Source organism: Squalius cephalus, assembly GCF_949319135.1.
Source record: "Squalius cephalus genome assembly, chromosome: 1".
NCBI lineage: Eukaryota > Metazoa > Chordata > Actinopteri > Cypriniformes > Leuciscidae > Squalius > Squalius cephalus.
The window spans coordinates 48,488,682-48,508,318 of NC_137122.1; the positions used below are offsets into that span (position 1 = coordinate 48,488,682).

Below are 19,637 nucleotides of genomic sequence, written 5' to 3' on the forward strand. Positions count from 1 at the left end.
TGTTTCCTCTTACAGTCATATTTTTTTGGGAAATACACTCTCAGAAGAAAAGGTTCTATATAGAACCTTAAAGGGTTCTGTCAGGCGCTTCATATATAGAACCTTTTAGGAGTTCTAATTTGAATTACTTTTGTAATTAAAGTTATTTTTAACTTCTATTAAATGTTATGAATTTAACAGCTCAAAAATACTTTATTAGTAGAAAAAAATGAAACTACCCCATAAAAAAATGAAAGTATTATGCAATCGTTTTTTCCCTATTTAGAACCTTTTTGTCATAAATGGTTCTTTAAAATTGAGTCAAGATCCCCATTGTTCTATATTGAAGCCCACTGAACCTTTTTTTTCAAGTTTTCATGTTAAAGCTCCCTTTAACCAGTGTGCAAGTGTGCTATATGGAACAAGCTATATAAATATTGAATATTTTATAAATATTGTATCTGTATGTTATTGTATGGAATACCAACATTTATGTGTAGCAGTCTGACTCTGCCGTGATAAAAACAGCACTGACATTCTAGCAATATTGCATTTCTGTAAAAATGTGTCCATGTACGGAAAACGATGCATTAATGTTTAAATGTATTTTTTTTCTTGATTCTAAATTATGAGCCTTAAAAATCTTTTATAAGTGCATTAATTAAAAGCTTAGTGTTTTCTTGAATGTTTGCAATTTGTCTTTTGTTTAGTGATAAAAAATTTTTTTAGCAAATGTGACTTGCGCTACATAGATTTGAATTTGCTTCTACATATTTCATTGTTTCCCATGAAAAATAAAACTAGAGTGCGACAAAATATAGATATGTAGGTGTATGCAAGTACAAAAATGATGCTCAAATGAAAAAGTTTCTCAAAGCGAGTCGAGCTGATTTCCAGTTGGCTGCTCAATCACACCCACACCACATGTTAACCAAGCATAAACTAAACTATATTGTGGTTGTGTCTTTTCACAAGTCATGAGCCACACACACAATTTTCTCACTGCTCTGTCTTTGCAGAAAACCCCTACAGAAAAAAGGCTATAAACTCGTGCCAGTCCGGATGTTTACTGAAGCTGAAAAGCCTTGTCTCTGCACCTCAAGGGCACTATGTGACTCATTTTTGAAGTTAGACAAGTAAAGGTTCAATTGCTCACGCAAACAGAATAGGATGACTAGGCTTTTGAAAGAATACCCATCCATATGCACTGACAGAAAGCAAATATCCCAAAGTAGTGAAAATAAATACAGTGAAAGTAGTGTAGTGAAAGCAAAGAAAGAAATGCTGAGGAAAAAACATGACTTGCACAAAGCGCTGCAATACTATATAAAATCATTCTGGATGAAAATGAAACCATCTCTGAATAGATGTTATACATCATACATTCTCACACATTATACGTTTAAAAAATATCAATTGAAATATTTAAATTATATTTAGGCAAAAGCTTTATAAAATGACTACCGGTAATCTTAATAAGAAAAATAAGTTCTAACCACTGATCTATATAGAATGACATTATATAGATCAGTGGTTCTAACCCTTTTTTATTGACATGTCAACACTATCTACAACAATGTACAATAAAAACACTGTTTAAGGATTGAGCACACCAAGACTGAAATGAAAAGGCAGCTCGAATTACAAACAAAATGCCTATTCACACGAGAGAGAAACTAAAAAGCACTTCCTCTCATGTTAATGACAGATACAACCCATCTACACCTGTGTTTTTAAACATGCTGCATGTCCTTGACAATCATTTTTTGTCAAAAATTTCTCTTTGTAATATGCAAAAAAAAAAAAAAAATTTTTTATTTCATAGGATCAGATTCTCTGCTCTATGGAATTAGAGCAAGAGATGAATAAAAAAAAACCCATAAAATGCCATTCTGGGCATGCAAAAAGTGCATTTTCAGTCTGTGGGGGGTAAATTGTGAATGCATAGTGACATCTTGTGGTGTGTTACACAAAAGGTAGTGATTGTGGTCAAATTTATTATCAGACTTAACACATATCTATAGACACATATATACACAGTTACACACACACACATAAAAACAAACAGTAAATTAGCGAACACGGTTCATGTGCACCAGGTCTACCATTCAGTATTGACCAGGCTCCACAGGTCATCGCTGACCTCACAGGGGGAACGGGTGGAGGTGTCTATGTTGATGGGGGTTGCCACGTCCGCACCGTAGTGAACTGCCAAGAGACAAAAGGGATTTCATACTGTCTACAAAATAAAGCTACTACGGTCATCATCCGCATATATAGTAAATGTGTCAGGATTACCTCCCCTGAGTATGTGTGGCTCTGGGTCCACCTCCAGCTTTATCTTGGTTACTTTATTATAGAGCTGAGCAACATATCTAAATCAAATGGGCAGGGGGAAAAAAATACAAAACAGAATTTTTTTTAGTGGACTTGATTTCAAAGCAGTCAGGCAATGCAGACTTCACCATATCACTGAAGGGCTACCACACAATCAGACCAATGACTTTCCGTGACTTCTGCATTCGTTCGTGACTTGACAAAATAATAATAAAGATTGCTGAAGATTGCAAAATGTCTGACTTTTCTGAGCCTGGAAATTCCCATGACCGTGTGAACCTGGTAACTATCATAATAATATACACTACCGTTCAAAAGTTTGAGGACAGTAAGATTTTTTTGTTGTTGTAGTAAAAAAATTACATCTTTTTAGCAAGGTGGATACATTACATTGATCAAAAGTGACAGTAAAGACATTTATAATGTTACAAAAAATTTGGGTAACACTTTATTTTACAGTGTCCTTGTTACATATGTTACATGTACTTGTAACATATGTACATATATAATTACATGCAACTAACCCTCAACAAAATCCTAATCCTACCCTAACCCTATAGTAAGTACATGTCGTTGCTTAATATTACACAGTACTTAAATATATAATTACACTGTAACAATGACACCTTAAAATAAAGTGTAACCAAAATTTGTTTCAAATAAATGATGCTATATTCATCAAAGAATGCTGAAAAAAAGGTCAGTTTCCACAAAAATATTAAAATCGTCATGAAATGGAAATTGTGATAGTCTTTTCTTCCCTATTGTGACATCTATTCGAGACAAACGGCTTCTCGAACAAGACAATTTTGACGTTTTTGTTGATTGGGAATTGATTGGATGGTTGTGGTTTGCTATTGGTGGATCTATGTGAGTGACAGGTTGCCCCGCCCTCACGCCAGTAAACACATCACCAGAGAAGAGATGTTACTTTGATTAAAGATTAAAAGGGCCATGCATTTAATAAAAATTAATGATGTGCACAGATAAATCATATATAATAAATACTGTAATATTTCATTAAAAAAATAGGAGTTTTCAATTTTGATTTCATGGTGACTTTAACCAGCACAAGCATTTTCAATATTGATATAATAATACAAAAATTATTTGAGCATCAAATCATCATATTAGACTGATTTCTGAAGAATCAGCCTCCGTGAATATTAGAAATCTTACCGACCCCAAACTTTTGAAGGGTAGAGAACTGGACAATTTCAGCAGGTAGAGCCTGTACTATCTAGTCCTTTGTCATTATAAACACACATCTTTTAGACGATTACCCTTTTTGCACCCAACTATACCAAGATCTTGAGAGATGCACTCTCACAAGGTGAACTAAAGCCAGTCCAGTGCTTACATGGCTGAAGGAATGACCTCAGTTGTGTCCTCGTCCACTTCCTGTTGCAGGGTTTGAATTTCTTGCTCAGCATCTCTGAGTTTTTCCAACTCTTTCTGTAAGAATCTGACCCACCAGTTAAGGGGAAAAACCACAGCCAAACAACCAAACAAACAACAATGTGCATGATCGAAAAGCAACTGAAACAACACTCATGCTTTATTAAAGGGATAGTTCGCCCCAAAATGATTCTGTCATCATTTACTCGCCCTCAAGTTGTTCCAAACCTGTATGAGTTTTTTTCTTCTGTTGAACACAAAAGAAGATATTTAGAAAAATATGGATAACCAAATAACCCAGGGGCCCATTGACTTCTAAAGTATGGAATTAAATAATACTATGGAAGAAGTCAATGGGGTCCATCAACTGTCTGTTACGAGCATTCTTCAAAATATCTTCTTTTGTGTTCAGCAGAAGAAAGAACTTAATACAGGTTTGAAACAACTTGAGGGCGAGTAAATGATGACAGAATTTTCATTTTTGGGTGAACTAAAAGAAAACCGATTTTATCTAAAAACTAAATAGTTAGAGCGTGTGATTGGTGCTGCGCTAGAATTACACATTCAGCAAACAGAAAGTCTGTGTGCATCAAATGTACAATGTTTATTGGTCACCTGACATCTACAGTAATGTAAATAAATATGGCCAGTGGTTATACTGAGAGCAGGTTCTGGGGTCTCATTTATAAAACTGTGCGTAGGAACCTTACTAAAAGTGTACGTGCGCCCGAAAGCCAAAAATGGCGTACGCAAAAAAATATTCAGACTTACAAAACCGTTCGTACGCCAGAACCTGCGCAGAATTCACTTTATAAATCCCAGTCAGCGGAAGATTGTGCGTCTCCTCCCCGAAATAACCATATATGGAGCTTACAACGCCTAGTTTTACTATGCAGATCCTCATCTGCATATCATTTGCATATGATTATTCATCCACGTGATAACGTTTAACGGTACAAGACACATTACATTAATAAAAATCAAGTAGTTGCCTATCCTTGCCTTGTTTTTGAATACATAAATCAAATAGTGTAAAATACATTTCAGAGAAAGTTTTTCTCAATCTTTTCCACTTGCCGAATTGTATTTTTAATTGATTTATATTTTTTAATGGAAACAGAACAGATAGGCCTTGGGCATTATTTGCACGAAACTATTTTCTCAGACAATCTGGTATTATCATGATAATCAATTCTCTCTGTGGTTAAAACATTAAAACAGCACGCCACAGGAAAAGTGTTAAAAAACATCGCATCCACAACAAATATTTCTATTGATTGAATATTAAAAATGTTGTAACTTCTCAGTAATGATTTCATGTTTAAGTGTTTAACTCCATTAATTTGAATGGCATATTTAATCTAAATGTTTATATCAGAAGTAAAACACAGTTCTAAAAGTGACCAAAAAAGACATTTAACTCCAGCTCACCATTTAACAATCAGCGTCGCCAATTCTCCAGAATGTGCGTACGCACGGCTCAAAGTTTGCTTAAAGGTGCGCACATTCTCCCGTCAAGTTTGTTTTTTATAGATCACAACCTTTGCGTGGGAACTGGCGTACGTACGTTTCCAGCCCCGTTTTGTGCGAACGCACGCTTTTATAAATGAGACCCCTGGTTCAGGTCTTGTGAAGGATACTCCTGCTCTGAGTCCAGGATTTGGCTTTTGGACAGACTCCGCTGCACTTCCTGCTCCATCCTCTCGATCTCCTGCACCATCTGGCTCTTCTGCCGCTCTAAATCCAGAAGCTTGTGGCCGACCACTTCCTCTTCATGCACAAGATCTTAAACGCAGAGAGAAACATTTCAAGTTTAACATTTTTTTAATATCCAAATGTTTAAGGCGCATTAAAAACCACGATGAACGCCTACATTTGCCAAAATGTTCAGCATTGTACTGGGATTGCGCAATACAGTATCCCACAATGCAACATGCCTAAAACTTCCATTTCCAGTGAGGTGTAATATTAGCAGCATATTAATCTTTTCCTTGATTTTTATTATTTTATTTTGATCAAAACTAGATTAAAGTCACCATGGAAAGAAAAATGCAGCACAATTTTCCACCATAAATACGAGTGAAACGGCTTCTGGAACAAAAAACAAAAAAAGTCGGATGGGACTTGATTTTGTCCATGGGGAATTGATTGGATGGTTATAGTTTGCTATTGGTCGATCTCATGTGCAGTCATCTGATTTCATGGTGACTTTAAAAACACAAAATAACCATATTTATTTCTGATAACTGGATGTCACTTGTGGAAATATGCAACATGATTGGGACATGTGACAAACATGGTCGAGTGGCTACAAGATAGTCATTAATTACTTTTTAATGCTAATTGTATCAGTTAATATTGATTAGCAAGTTAAAAGTTAATATTAGTACTGAAGTAATACCATTTAAGATCTCGGTTGTAGTCTTCTTGGTCTTGATGTGGTGGTCAAAGAACTCCTGCAGTTTTTCTCTTGCTCCTCGAAGTACGTTCTCTACCTTGCTGCTCTTGATGAACTCAATCAATGTTTCCCCGGATTTCTCAAGGACGTCATCTTGCATCTCTTCGCTCTGTGACATGTCTGCATTAATTATATTTCTGCAGATAAAAGAAGAGGTGAAGCTATAGGATGCCATGACAGAACATTTATTCATTTAGCAGACACTTTCATCCAAAGCTAATATAGAACAAAACAAGCAACTTGCCGTAGAGTCAACTATACTCATAGAATGTCATGTAAATATGTAAATGTAAAATAATAAATCTCTGTTATACTATTATTAAAAAATGACTAAGTTTGAGTTATAGTAAATCTATTTTAACCAAACCAATAAACTCGTAAAGGTTTTTGTTTTGTTATACAGTATTATTCGGGGCTCAACAATATTTATTAGTTGTTGTTGTTGTTTTTTACAGTTCACGGCATTACCACAAAATTTATGATTTTACTTTTAGCAATGTAAGTTTTCTAGAAAAATGTATTTTTTATTCATTAAATTTCGAGGTTTCTTCATAAAATTTGCAACAGTTGGAAATTCTACAGCTGTAATGTAACTTAACTGTATTTAAACGGCATACAGGGCTCTTAAAATACTCTTATTGATGCTTTCAGTGTCATTTTTTTAAAATAAATATATCAAAACCATGCTCATAAGTACGTTAGAATTTACAAAAACAACGTAAGTTAGGTAAATACTATAGCCTATATCACACAAAACCAAACATTTAAGTTAGCAAGGCATTAATAATGGATGTACAACATCAGTAAATGGTTATAACACGGCAAATCATTAGTTAGTAGCTCTGTTAGGTGTTAAAATATATAAGTTAACGTTAGTCTAATACGAATGGTGTATAATTTATATTAAAATCACAGACTGTTATTGAGCAAACACAAACAACAACTCAAAAACAAACCTGCCTAAAACAACCACAAAATAACGCGTTCAAAAATACTTTTTTTTCTTTATTCAGTCAGTCTAGCGTTTTAAACACGGACTCAAATAACAAATATCAATTAAAATGTACAATATAGCGATGTTCTTCAATGCATTTCAGAGTAAATAGTCTCACCCAGTGCACGCGCTGTTTATCCGGATTTCAAACTGGTGGCTGTTTGGCGCGCTTTCCCGAGCCGCGCCTGAATAAAAACCAGCTTTAAAACCTCAAGCATTTGTTTCACCTCATCACGATCATTGTTTTAATACAGCACATCCTATATAAAATTCATTATGTGCCCATTTAAACCGTTTAAGGTTATTTTATTTAAGCGACTCTAGAATTTCAGTCAGGCAACTGTGTGCGACACCTAAATATAGCTTGTCAAGTCAAAACCATAGGTCAAAACCATAGACAGTAGGTCAAAACGGTCAAAACCACCAAAGCCTCTAGTCTTCTCTGTCAAAGCGATTTAGGGAGAACCAGCAACAACTTCATGGTTTCGTTTTTCCCCTAACCAAACTTGTTTTATTTATATTATTTGACACACAAAAAAAACCTATATTGAATTAATATATTCAATTTCAATAAAATTGATATTTGAAATTGTTTATTTTAAAAGGGGGTCTGAAATAACTCAGAACTTATAAACAAAGGATGAAACTAAAGTGCAATAGTTTTCCATTCGCAAGAGTAAAGTGGTCAAAGCAAAACATGAAGAAAACAAATGTGAAAAGAACTGTCTTTATTTCCACAACAACTCCCTTTTTATACATTTTTAATAATATAGATAAAAAATCCAGGTAACAATGATGAACTGAAAACTTCCCAGATTAAAGCTGTGTTAAAATTAGAAAGACAGTTTATGGTCCCACTCATTAACACATTTTTTTCAAAATGGCATTTATTGTCAGCCTCATGGTTTGCTCTTTTTCTGCTGCTTTTCCTTTTTTTCTCGTTCTTTCCGTTTCTGTCTGTACAGCTCTCTAAAGTAGAGTCTCTTTGGATTCAGCCCGTAGGCTTGGAGTCTCTGTCTGCTGAACTCTCGGCCAGCCATCTTCACCGTCATGGATCTGGAAAGCAGGCGTCCACCTGGCCGCCTTGTTTTCTTTTTGGGCCAATTAGGTTTCTCAGTCCTTTTCCTGGCCACCTCCTCTTTCGGGGTTACTGCAGTCTCTTCCGGCTTCATCTTTTTCTTAGGAACCAGGAACTCCTCATCATCCTCCCCTTCATCCTTTGCAGTGACTTCTTTGAGGTCCTTGACGTCTGCTTGCTCTGGAAGGCTTTCAGACGTCTCGTCTGTCAGATCTCTCTTCTCCACCGTGACCTCGGACTGCTTTAGACGATCCCTCGTTTTCTTACCCACCTTCCCCTTAGACTCCATCAGCTCCTCCTCACCAGCGTTCCTGGGTAATAAAACACAAATACACTAAAACACAAGTGCTTATTTGATGGGAGGAGAACATGGTTCTCAGAAAAGCATTTTCAAATGTGAACTGGTGCAATGCTCAAGGCTCTACACTAAGGAATTTTTCTAAATTTTGTGGTTAAATTTTTTACTTGCCCAGACAAAATTTTCACTGGCCCCAACACAAAAAAGTCGTAATAAAATAAATAAAATAGTTGTTGTTTTTGACCCATAACCTTAATAAATAAGGTTGTGACACCAAAAACAACTAGCCTAACTTAAAATATAAAAATTTAAAATATTGTTTAAGACAAGTAAACTGTCAGTAATAAAATAAGAACAAATAATCAAATTATGAGCAATAGCGCAAATAGAACAAAAATACAAATAAAATAAACACTGCTTTTCATGTTTTTCAGGTAAGTCTAACAGTAATTTTCAGGTAGAGAAAATGAATCAAATGTAAAATAGTACTGCATACAGTCTTCACTGTATAAATTAAATATAGATTCATTCTTATTAAAGTTATTCAGTCAAGAGCAGTGAGTGATTTTTTATCTGTCTTTTGTTGTTTGATTAACATTAAAACAAAGACAGCATGTTTATTAGGCTGCTGTCACTTTAAGAGCTGCAGGCATCCAATATAATGTTACACGTACATTTTATTTCTTAACGGTTTGTTCACTTAAGATATAACAGACTATGTTTACTAGGATACTCGCCGAGTCCGGTGTTTTTTTAAGCAAATTTGTGTGAATGTGTCAATCGCAACACGACAGCATTCGCACGCTGTCTGAGAAGCGCGAGCTTCGAATGTGTGCACAAGCAAAACTTCTCACACTATTGAATTGAGTTCTCTTGAATTAGTTCTGAGTTTCGCGTCTTCTTGCGCTTGAATATTTAAATTGGCAAGGCTTAAAAACTAGCCTGGTTAAAACCAGACCATTCTCAGTAGTAACTGAGTTATGGTCTGGCAAAGCTTCTTTAATAACTCATTTCCAAAGGGGCGTCACCAACGGACGTCGCTCAAATGCCTCTGGGCGCAATTGGACAGACCTAAAACCAATCAGATCGATCGTCATTGTGTAAAGCCAAATGCTGAGTCCCAATTCGCCTAAGTTTCACTACGCCATAAAAGTATGTACTCTTTTTGTGAAGAAAATGTATTTACTTTTGAATGTGTAGCAAAAAAGTAGGCAAGCTTTGGGACATACTACTTCGTCATCTTTATCGGACGGATCTGTCGCGTGCATCCTGTCACGTAAACTGCCCTGTCAATCATCTGGTCACAGTTAAAATCCTCTATTAAATCTAATTTAATTTCCTACTGTTTCAGAGAGAAATGTAGCAGCACATTCATCTGCCAGTGGGTCTTTCATGGAGACTGTCCTCATGTGTTTGCAATTTGAATATAATAATGCATTTAAAAGTTGAACGGACGTCGCTCAAATGCCTCTGGGTGCAATTGGATAGACCTAAAACCAACCAGAGCGATCGTCATTGTGTAAAGCCCGCCTCAACGTTTCTGATTGGTGCCGCGATTTCTAGGCCATGGAAATGAGCTCTTTGCCAGACTACTTCTCGAGCAAATCTGAATTTGCCGGAAGTTGTCTGGGTTTTCCCAGGCTACTTAAAAACACAAGCAAATGATAAACTTTCGTGATGCAGCACTGGCCCAATCGGGCAAGCCACAGGCAAGTCACCTGTCCTGAGCAACGTATACGAGCAGTCCTTATTGTCAAGCCTGAAGGTTCTGTTTTTTTTTTACTATGATATTTAAAGGGACACTCACTCATTATACAGAGACACAAACACTTGCTGTTTCTTCTTGATATTCCGTGCTTTGATCTGGAAGTTCTTCACGTCACAATGTTCATCCCTCTCTGACCTAAACAAGGAAAAATAAAGCAAAAAGCATTCAAATTTATTCCAGGGCAGAAGAATAAATCACAAGAAAATAATTGGAAAGTGCACTCAAAATGTTTATGACCTATTTATTTAGCTGAAGGTATTTCCCCCACATAATTATTATCACTATATATATATATATATATATATATATATATATATATATATATATATATATATATATATATATATATATATATTCAAAACTTCACAATAGTTCCTGGCTATTTATATCAATGACAGGAACTACTGTACGCTACCTGTACATGCAGGTCTTCCTCAGCGAGCACCAGCGGTTCAACTCCTTTTCATCTGCTTTCAGGACCTATGGAAAGAGGTTCAGGTAAGAATAACATGGAAATATTAGCCAGATGATTTCTGATTTTTTCCCCCTCAATAAGATACTAGTAAATAAGTCACTGAGAATAATTTATGATAAGTTACCTACATTAAATCAGACACAATTCTGTGCCTCATAATAATTATTTTCATGTTTTTTACCGATAAATGAGAGATTTAAAAAAAAAAAAAATCCATTAATACTTTATCCATTACTACTAATTTTCAGCATCGTTACTACAGTCTTCAGTGCCACATGATCCTTCAGAAATCAATCTAATATGATGACTTGATGATCAAGAGACGTTTCTCATCAACAATGTTAAAAAAACAGTTGAGCTTGTGGAAAACGTGATACATTCTTAGGAGTGTTTGTTTAATAGGAAGTTCAGAAGAAAAGCATTTATAATTGAAATAGAAACCTTTTGTAAAATGTTCAACATATTTACTGTCACTTTACTTTGCTGCTGAAAAAAAGTCTCAATTTCTTCATCAAAAAAAAAAATATATTTCTTCATAAAAAAAATCTTACTGACCCCAAACGTTTGAATGGTAGTAGTAATAAGTAATACAACACAGTAATTATGAATTATTATTAAATCAATAGTTTTGGCAATGTCAATTGGTCCAGATAAATTGTGCATCCTTCATCAAAATCCATATAAAGCTCCAGCACCAGCAATGAAAGATTTACTTGAAGCTCAAACATACAGCTCTCAAATCCTCTACGGTCTAAATGTGAGACGAACGCTAATCTACACTGGTGGTCTGTAATGCAGATCTGCTCAGAGAGAAGATTACAGTCCTCAGACCCTGGTCAGAGTTATTCCCGAAGGAACAGCAATACCAGGTCAGACACAATCGCAGCTCATCAGCACAGAACTCAGAACACACAGTCAATCATCATCCAGGCATTACTGATGCTCGTAGCTCCTCACCTCATCAGTGGACAGGCCGAAGTCATTCGGTACAACTTCTCTGTAGCGAAATCTGCATGGCAGGTCATCAATGATGTCCTCGTAGTCCAGTTTATAGTACTCGTCCAAATACTGCTCAAAGGTCTTCTCCTCTGGAAACGTGACCAGGACAAATAAGATTTTAGGATTACACCACCTTGGATTATGCATGAATACAAGTGTGTACATTATGGGCGGGATTTTTCTTTTGTTCGACCAATGACAGAATGTCCTGTTTGAAAACTAAACATTACATCAGTTTTAAACATCTAACACTCACTTGGATCAAAGACGGGCTTGGTTTTATTGATGATCTCAGAAAAGTGGGACTTCTTCCTCTTCTTTCCCATGAGAGGGGCGTCCTCTTTGGTCTTCTTTTTCTTCTCCTCTCTCACTTTCTTTCTCTTCTTTTTAGAAACGGGCTGTTGACTTGGGTCATAGTCAGCATCCATCTATTAAAAAAAGAAATTCAAGTGTGATTAGAAGCGGACGGCATACAATAGTTTGCTGTTGCATTTGTGCCTCAGTGAGAAACAATCTTACTATAAAGTCAGGATCTTCACAGTTGGGCTGATTATCTTCCTCCATAGTATTCTCTTCCTCTTCCAAATACTCTTCCTCATTCTCCTCTTTTCCCATCCATGTATCCCAGTTCCAATTTTCTAACAAAACACAACATTCACATCACAAAAAACAAAACACATCATCAAAAACAGTTTCAAAAGTTTGGGGTCAGTAAGATTTTGTTTTTGTTTTTTGAAAGAAGACTTTTATTCTCACCAATGCTGCATTTATTTGATCAAAATACTGTAATAAGAGTAATATATGAAATGTTTATTTAAAATTATTGTTTTCTATTTTAATATTATGTAAAATGCAACTTATTCCTTAGACGGTAACACTGAATTTTCAGCATCGTTACTCCAGTCTTCAGTGTCACATGATCCTTCAGAAATCATTCTAATATGCTGATTTGATGCTCAAGAAACATTTCTTATTGTTATAAATGTTGAAAACAGTTGTGCTGCTTCATATTTCTGTGGAAACCGTGATACATTTTTTCAGTATTCTTAAAGAAATAGAAAGTTCATAAACCTTTATGAAAAGTTATAAATGTCTTTACTGTCACTTTAGATCAATTTAATGTGTCCTTGCTGAACAAAAGTATTAATTTCTTTCAAAAAAGGAAATATGTATGTGAACACATCCATCCAAGAGACACAATGTTACCTTCTAAATCATCATCGGCATCAAACTGTGGCTTCTCTTCCTCTTCCTCTCCATAGTATTCATCCCCAAAGAACTTCTGCAGATGAGAATGAAGAATGTGAGAAATCAAGTCCATGAAAGTACATGCAGATTATTTTCATCATAAGCTGTGACTTTGGATGACTCTTGACATGCAGTTATGTTCCAGACCTACAGTCCATTTAATGGGTCATTTCTGCCCCACCTGCATCAGTTGGTCATGTTTCTGGGGGTCAAAGTCTCCCTGCAGGTCGACGTCATTGAAGGCCAGCTTCTCATTTCCTGTCAGTTCCTGCAGATGCTTCAGTTTGTCCATGATCTCGGCTCGCTTCAGGTTCTTCAGTTCCTTCAGCTGTTGCTGCTTCTGTTCCTTCTCCTACAGGATGTTAGGAATGGGAATTGTACGGAATTAAATCTGATTCTGAATCTACTTAAATGAAAAGACAGGAGTAATGACGCAGAAAATTCAGCTTTGCCATCACAGGAATAAATTACATTTTAAAAGATAATCAAATAGAAAACAGTTATTTTAAATTATAATAATATTTCACAATGTTACTGTTTTTAATGCGTTTTTGATCAAATAAATGCAGGCTTGGTAAGCGCGAGACTTAAAATAAACCCCAAAGTTTCAAATGGTAGTGCATTTACTCATTTTCAAAATGATAGTTTACCTTTTTCTTCCTCTCTTTAACCTCCTCCCTCTTCCTCTTTCTTCTGTCATCTTTGCTTCGGACAGATGTGGCAATGTTGCGTGGATATGTTTTGACCTGTGGAGGAATAGAGGGTTGATGGGTAATAATGACCATAAGAAAAAGAGCTTTGGAAAAAGACACTAACATGGGCATTTAACAGAACATAAAGACAAATCAGGCTGATGTTGACATCCTGCTACCTTTCCAGCATCAGGCTCCTCAAAGCGGAAGTTGTATTGCCTCTCAAAGTCTTCCTGTTTATGCAGGAATGATTCTCCTTCATCCTCCGAGTCCTCCATATCATCCTGCATCAGCTCATTGTAGGTGGGGATCCTAAAAACATTCACAGATAGAGATATATATCTACCGTTCAAACCTTTGGGAACAGCACGATTTAAAAAAAAAAGAAAGAAATTAATACTTTTATTCAGAAATGATACATTAAATTGACTAAAATTGACAGTGAAGACATTTATAATGTTACAAAATAATATATTTTTTTTGTGTTAAATGCTGTTCTTTTGAACTTTCAATTTATTAAAGAATATGAAGCAACTGTTGATGATTCAACATTGATAATAATAAGAAGAAGAAGAAGAAATGTTGTTTGAGAAAATCATAATATTAGAATGATTTGTGAAGGATCATGTGACACTGAAGACTGGATTAATGATGCTGAAAATCACAGAAATAAATTACATTTCAAAACACTAATAAGTTATTTTGTTAATATTTCACAATAGTACTGTTTTTCCTGTATTTATGACCAAATAAATGCAGCCTTGGTGAGCAGAAGAGACTTATTCTGTAAAACATTTAAAAAAATCGTACCGCCCCCAAACGTTTGAACAGTAGTGTACTGTACATTTACATAGAATTACACATCCGATGTTTGCTATTTGATCATGTATTTGCATTACTTACTGACTCAATTCTGTAATACTACAAACAAAACCCACCTCTCTTCTTCTTCTTCATTCTCCTCCAGGTATCTCTTGTTGAGCATGTAGTCTCGCAGGAAAGACTCTTTCTCATCCAGCTGGGGGTTGTTCCAGTAATCTCGCAGGTATTTCTGGATTTATATCGAAATTAGCCCGGGCAACATCCAATCAAAAACAGAGCAAGAGTGAGTAAAACCTATAGTTATCAACCATTACATCCTAAAAACATCTTCGATCCAGAACAAGACACTGACCATGTCCTTAACGTCCTCCGGCCCCTCCAGCTCTGCCTGACCCTTCAGCCATTCCACATAGTCGGCTTCCTCTTTGTCCTTAAGAAAGCAGGAAAAGACAAGCACAAAGAAAAGTTTATGATTGGATACTGTTTTATTTTACACAATTATCCGACTTAAACATCCAGAAAATCAGCTACAGCATGCAAGTGAATTTCAGTTTCAGCACCTTCTCATCTTGTGTTTTGGTTCTCCGCGTCAGCAGCTGTCCGTCACCATCACTGTCCTCTTCATCACTGTCTTGCACAAACTTACGCAAACTGCCAAATGAAAGTAAAGACTCAAGTAAAACATATTGTAATGGAATGAATGAAATGAATCTGTCATTATTTACTCACTCTCATGTAGTTGCAATCAATATGTCTTTCTTTTCTCCATTCTCATATAGGAAATATTCAGGAAATATTTCATACAGGTTTGGAACAACTTGAGGGTAAGTAAATGCTAACCAGTGTTAAGGGGAAAGTTACTATTAAAAGTAATGTTACAATGTTGCGTTACTTCCAAAAAAAGTAACTAATTATGAAAAGTAATGGTGTATGTTACTTGTTTGTAACTTTTTCTCACCAGGGCTGGGCTTGCTTTTATTTTATTTTTTTGGCAAATGTAAAGGCCCTTTCAGACCTTAAGTGAAATGAATAAGCCTCAGGCTGAAAGAAATGCACATCTGTACAGTAGAGGGCAGAGCAATAAATATATACATATATATATTTATATTTATACAGTATATACATTTTTTTTTTTTTTTTTTTTGTGCGGGATTTAAAATACTAAATTCATGCAGGTTTGTGTAATATTCTGAGTTTGCATTTCACCATTTTTATTCATTTTGAGGAATACTGAATCTGTTTTTGTACAAGTGAGATGAGTAAACACTCTCATTAAGTCTAGAATCTAGATCTACAATAACCATCATGTTCACACAGCGCACACAACGCCTCTGCACGATTTCCCTGACAGGAGAGCTGTCAGTCGATAAATGGGAAAGCAAAGTAACTTGCATTACTTATTTAAAAAAGTAACTCATATATTTTGTTGTAAATTTAAAAGTAATGTGTTACTTTACTAGTTACTTGAAAAAAGTCATTGATTATGTAACCCACGTTACTTGTAATGCGTTACCCTAAAACACTGATGGTGACAGAATTTTCACTTTGACTGAACAACTCCTCTTTCAGAAAATTGATAAATGACACATAGACAGCTAAGTAATTGCATATGGTTTACATTAAGCAACTTGAACCAAACAGATAATGGTGCAAAGACAATCTCCAATCTACCTTTCCTGCAGATCCTTCTGTTCTTGGATATAGGTGGGAGATGCAGCTCTCTGTAATACAAACGCAAACACATTCACTTATGTATTATATGTTAGACATGAAGCAGGTTTAGATACTGAAAAAGCCACTTGAATGAGTTGAAAAGGATGAGTTCACTAAAAAATGATAATTCTGTCATTGTTTACTCACCTTCATGTCGTTCCAAACCTGTATGAATTTCTTTCTTCTGCTGAACACAAAAGAAAATATTCTGAAAAAATTGAGTAATCAAACAGTTGATGGACCCAAATGACTTCCATAGTATCCAAGTCAATGGAGTCCATCAACTGTTTGGTTACCGACATTCTTCATAATTTCTTCCTTTGTGTTCAGCAGAAGACAGAAACTCATGCAGGTTTGAAGCAACTTGAGGGTGAGTAAATGATGACAGAATTATCATTTTTTAGTGAACTATTCCTTTAAGATATTTTTTCCAACTCATTCAAGTGGCTTCTTCAGTCTTTTAAGTGAGCTATTCCTTTAAAAACCAAGTCCAAATTTCCATTTTAATTAAAGCTGCAGTCCGTAAATTTGTGTTAAAAAATGTACAAAATGTATATAATAAGCGAGTACATCATGATTCATTCATTGACATAGACATCATCCATTTTCCAAACTGTGTTTTTGTCTTATCCTAAATCACTACGGTACACCTATAATAAGTGTTTATATTCAGACTGGTACGGGTCGTACTACTGCGGAGTAGCCCAGTGCCTGCGTGACTCGCCATAGACATAAACAGAGAGATGTAGCTCCGGCTACAATGTTCTTCCGCAAGACGCGCCAAATGTTACGGACTGCAGCTTTAATTTTATCTGTCATTCTACAAGATCCTCCTAACACACTTAAAATCTACACAGACCCTTTGACATCCAAACACAAATTTGAATGTCAACATGAAACTACATTCGCAACCCATTTTGCTTCTGCAAATTAAAATGAAAAATGATTTTTGTTTTTTTTTACATGACATAATGTGCATAGATTAATTGTGCTCAATAAGACCAGTAACATTTTCATATTAAAAAATTAAACAGGGTCAATTTCCAGTCTGCATTGGCTTTTAACATAGTATATCTAAAGTATAATTACCTCCTGCATCTGTTTGGAGACTTCTTCATCAGCACTGTCATCCTCATCATCATCATATTTTCTAAAAATTAATTATTTTCAATCATATTTATAAAATATACACCCAATCAGAACATGAAAAAGACTATCAGTTATCTAAATACTATAATTGACTGTCATAATGCTTCCACCATTTGCACTTTAATTTAATTATTGAAAGATATCTAAATACGGCCACAGCCTTTCATCATTTATAAACACATGATTTCTTACCCTCCTCTCTCCAGGATGATCTTCCTCTCATAATCCTTCAAGAACATGGGTTTCTCAGACTTTTTCGAAGTGGACGGTTGCTCATCGCTGCCTAATCCAGATGCTATTTATTAAGACAAAGATAAAATCACAGTGTGCTGAAATCAGTACAATCTCCTTTAACCAGAGTAGAAAATCATAAAGTGAAGATACTTTACATACTGTCCTCGGTGTAGAACTTTGCATCTTTCTGATAGATCTTTGGATCTTTCTTCTTCAGAAGCGAGAGCGTTCTGTAAAAATCCCTGTCCAACTTTGGGTCCAGCTCCTATATAATCATTTATCAGAGTATTAGACATGGAAACCTGGGTATGATGTTGGCAAAGGGGTTTCAGACAAGAAAGCGCTGAATATTTTACCACTTCGCTCTCATCAGAGTCCGAGTCGGACGAGCCAGATGAATTCTCCTCATCCTGGTCTCCGTAACGGTCCTTCACTGGAACATTCAAAATTAAACCCACAGATTTAAACTTTATTTGAATCAACAGATTCAAATGCACAAAATTGAAATGTATGATTGCCTGTATGACACAAAAGGAGATATGTAGCAGAAGTCCAAGTTGTTTCTCTCAGTGTCTGTTAAAATACTACCGTACATTGTTCATTGTTACTGTAAAATTATGATATATATATAAATATGTAATACATAAACGAGCTTTCAAAATATATACTTTCTAGGTTATTAACATTTGTGGGTAATAACTTACCACAGTTTGACTGTAGTAACTTTATGGTTACCATGGTGGATTTTCGTATTTGAAAAGTCAAAGAATTGTCCACTTAGATTAGCTTTATGAAGATAAACAAACGTTAATATTAATCGTTATAAACATAACTTAACCTACTCGACAACAATACGGAGACAAAAATAAATGTTAGCACATTAAAGGTTTAAGATTGATATATTCACTATATTCAACACATAAAATATACATATAATAAAATGCAGATTATTAATATCTGAAGGTCTAGTAAACAAGTAAACAGCCCTTGCTTGTGTTTCAGGTGTAAGTTAGGAGTTTTAGATAGCTTACGTCTCTGCAGTTCTTCTTTCTGACGATATTTCTCATATTTTTCCGCGAACTTCTTATTAATCTTGAGGTCCGACATGATCGTTTACACCTGTATTAGTATCTTCTTTTTTGAGATCAGATTAATATCTCAATAAGTCGAATAATTCTCACGTTAAACATGTTCCTCTGTTGAACAGCATGGGCACGTGACCTATGACCCTCCAGCGTCATAGAGTTCAGGGTTCAAATATCTTCTCCGATCGTGTTTTTTTTAAAACTAACAATTTATTTCTTCGTAGAAATTAAACCATCTATTTTGTCGCAGATTTAGAACATATATTTTGGATTCTGGCTAAACACGTGCGTCTTTGTTCTTCCGGTGGCTTCGTTGCGGAAGTAGGGCTGGACATCCAACCACGCCCACATCCAAGTGTGATGTCAGAAGCCACGCCCATGTCCAATACAATGTTCAGACCTCTAGAGGGCAGTATATAATGTGAAATACTAACCAGTCTAACAAATGTTTGTCTATGACAGAAATTGTTTTTCGATGTCGTTAAAGTTTCGTTTTATCAATTTCCATAATCTGTGTGATTTTAATCTGATTTTGTGTAATCCTCATATATAGCCTATATTGAGGGTGGAATAACCTTATGCTAGTCTACAAGCCACTGTGTCTCAGACAATAAGTTGCTTTGAGAAAGTTTCTTTAGTAACATAATAATAATAACAATATTATTTATAAAGAACATTATGGTGAATTCAGGGTGATTGGGACACTTTTTGCCATTGAGATGTTTTGGAAAAAGTGTCCCAATCAACTTGAATTCACCTACCAATATGTAATAATGAATGTATAATTATATTAGTAGCCTAATACTAATACACAAACATGTATCATATCCTCTCAGCCGCCCCTACTCTGGCCTCTGTATCTGACTCAATGTCGCACCTACTTGATTACGGAGAAAGGTAAACAATTCCC

The 19,637-nt window shown here is 35.4% G+C and overlaps 2 protein-coding genes across 2 annotated transcripts; both read right to left on the reverse strand.

Annotated features, from left to right (window-relative positions):
- Positions 1-15: 15 nt before the first annotated feature.
- On the reverse strand, positions 16-7,394 carry spc24 (SPC24 component of NDC80 kinetochore complex). Its single transcript, XM_079883236.1, has 6 exons — positions 7,285-7,394; positions 6,116-6,309; positions 5,355-5,499; positions 3,677-3,781; positions 2,278-2,354; positions 16-2,187 (listed from the first exon to the last, which is right to left on the reverse strand). Exons 2-6 carry the CDS (start codon positions 6,288-6,290, stop codon positions 2,081-2,083), a joined length of 609 nt encoding a protein of 202 aa, XP_079739362.1. The 5' UTR covers positions 6,291-6,309; positions 7,285-7,394; the 3' UTR covers positions 16-2,080.
- Positions 7,395-7,879: 485 nt separating this feature from the next.
- kri1 (KRI1 homolog) lies at positions 7,880-19,076 on the reverse strand. The gene is made up of 19 exons (XM_079883260.1): positions 18,674-19,076; positions 17,999-18,075; positions 17,802-17,907; positions 17,601-17,703; positions 17,349-17,409; positions 16,218-16,267; positions 15,107-15,197; positions 14,899-14,976; positions 14,663-14,775; positions 13,904-14,036; positions 13,683-13,778; positions 13,214-13,384; positions 12,991-13,066; positions 12,304-12,422; positions 12,041-12,212; positions 11,743-11,873; positions 10,726-10,790; positions 10,350-10,445; positions 7,880-8,555 (listed from the first exon to the last, which is right to left on the reverse strand). The coding sequence occupies exons 1-19, from the start codon at positions 18,747-18,749 to the stop codon at positions 8,066-8,068; spliced, it is 2,304 nt and encodes a 767-aa protein (XP_079739386.1). The 5' UTR covers positions 18,750-19,076; the 3' UTR covers positions 7,880-8,065.
- Between the last annotated feature and the right edge of the window lie 561 nt (positions 19,077-19,637).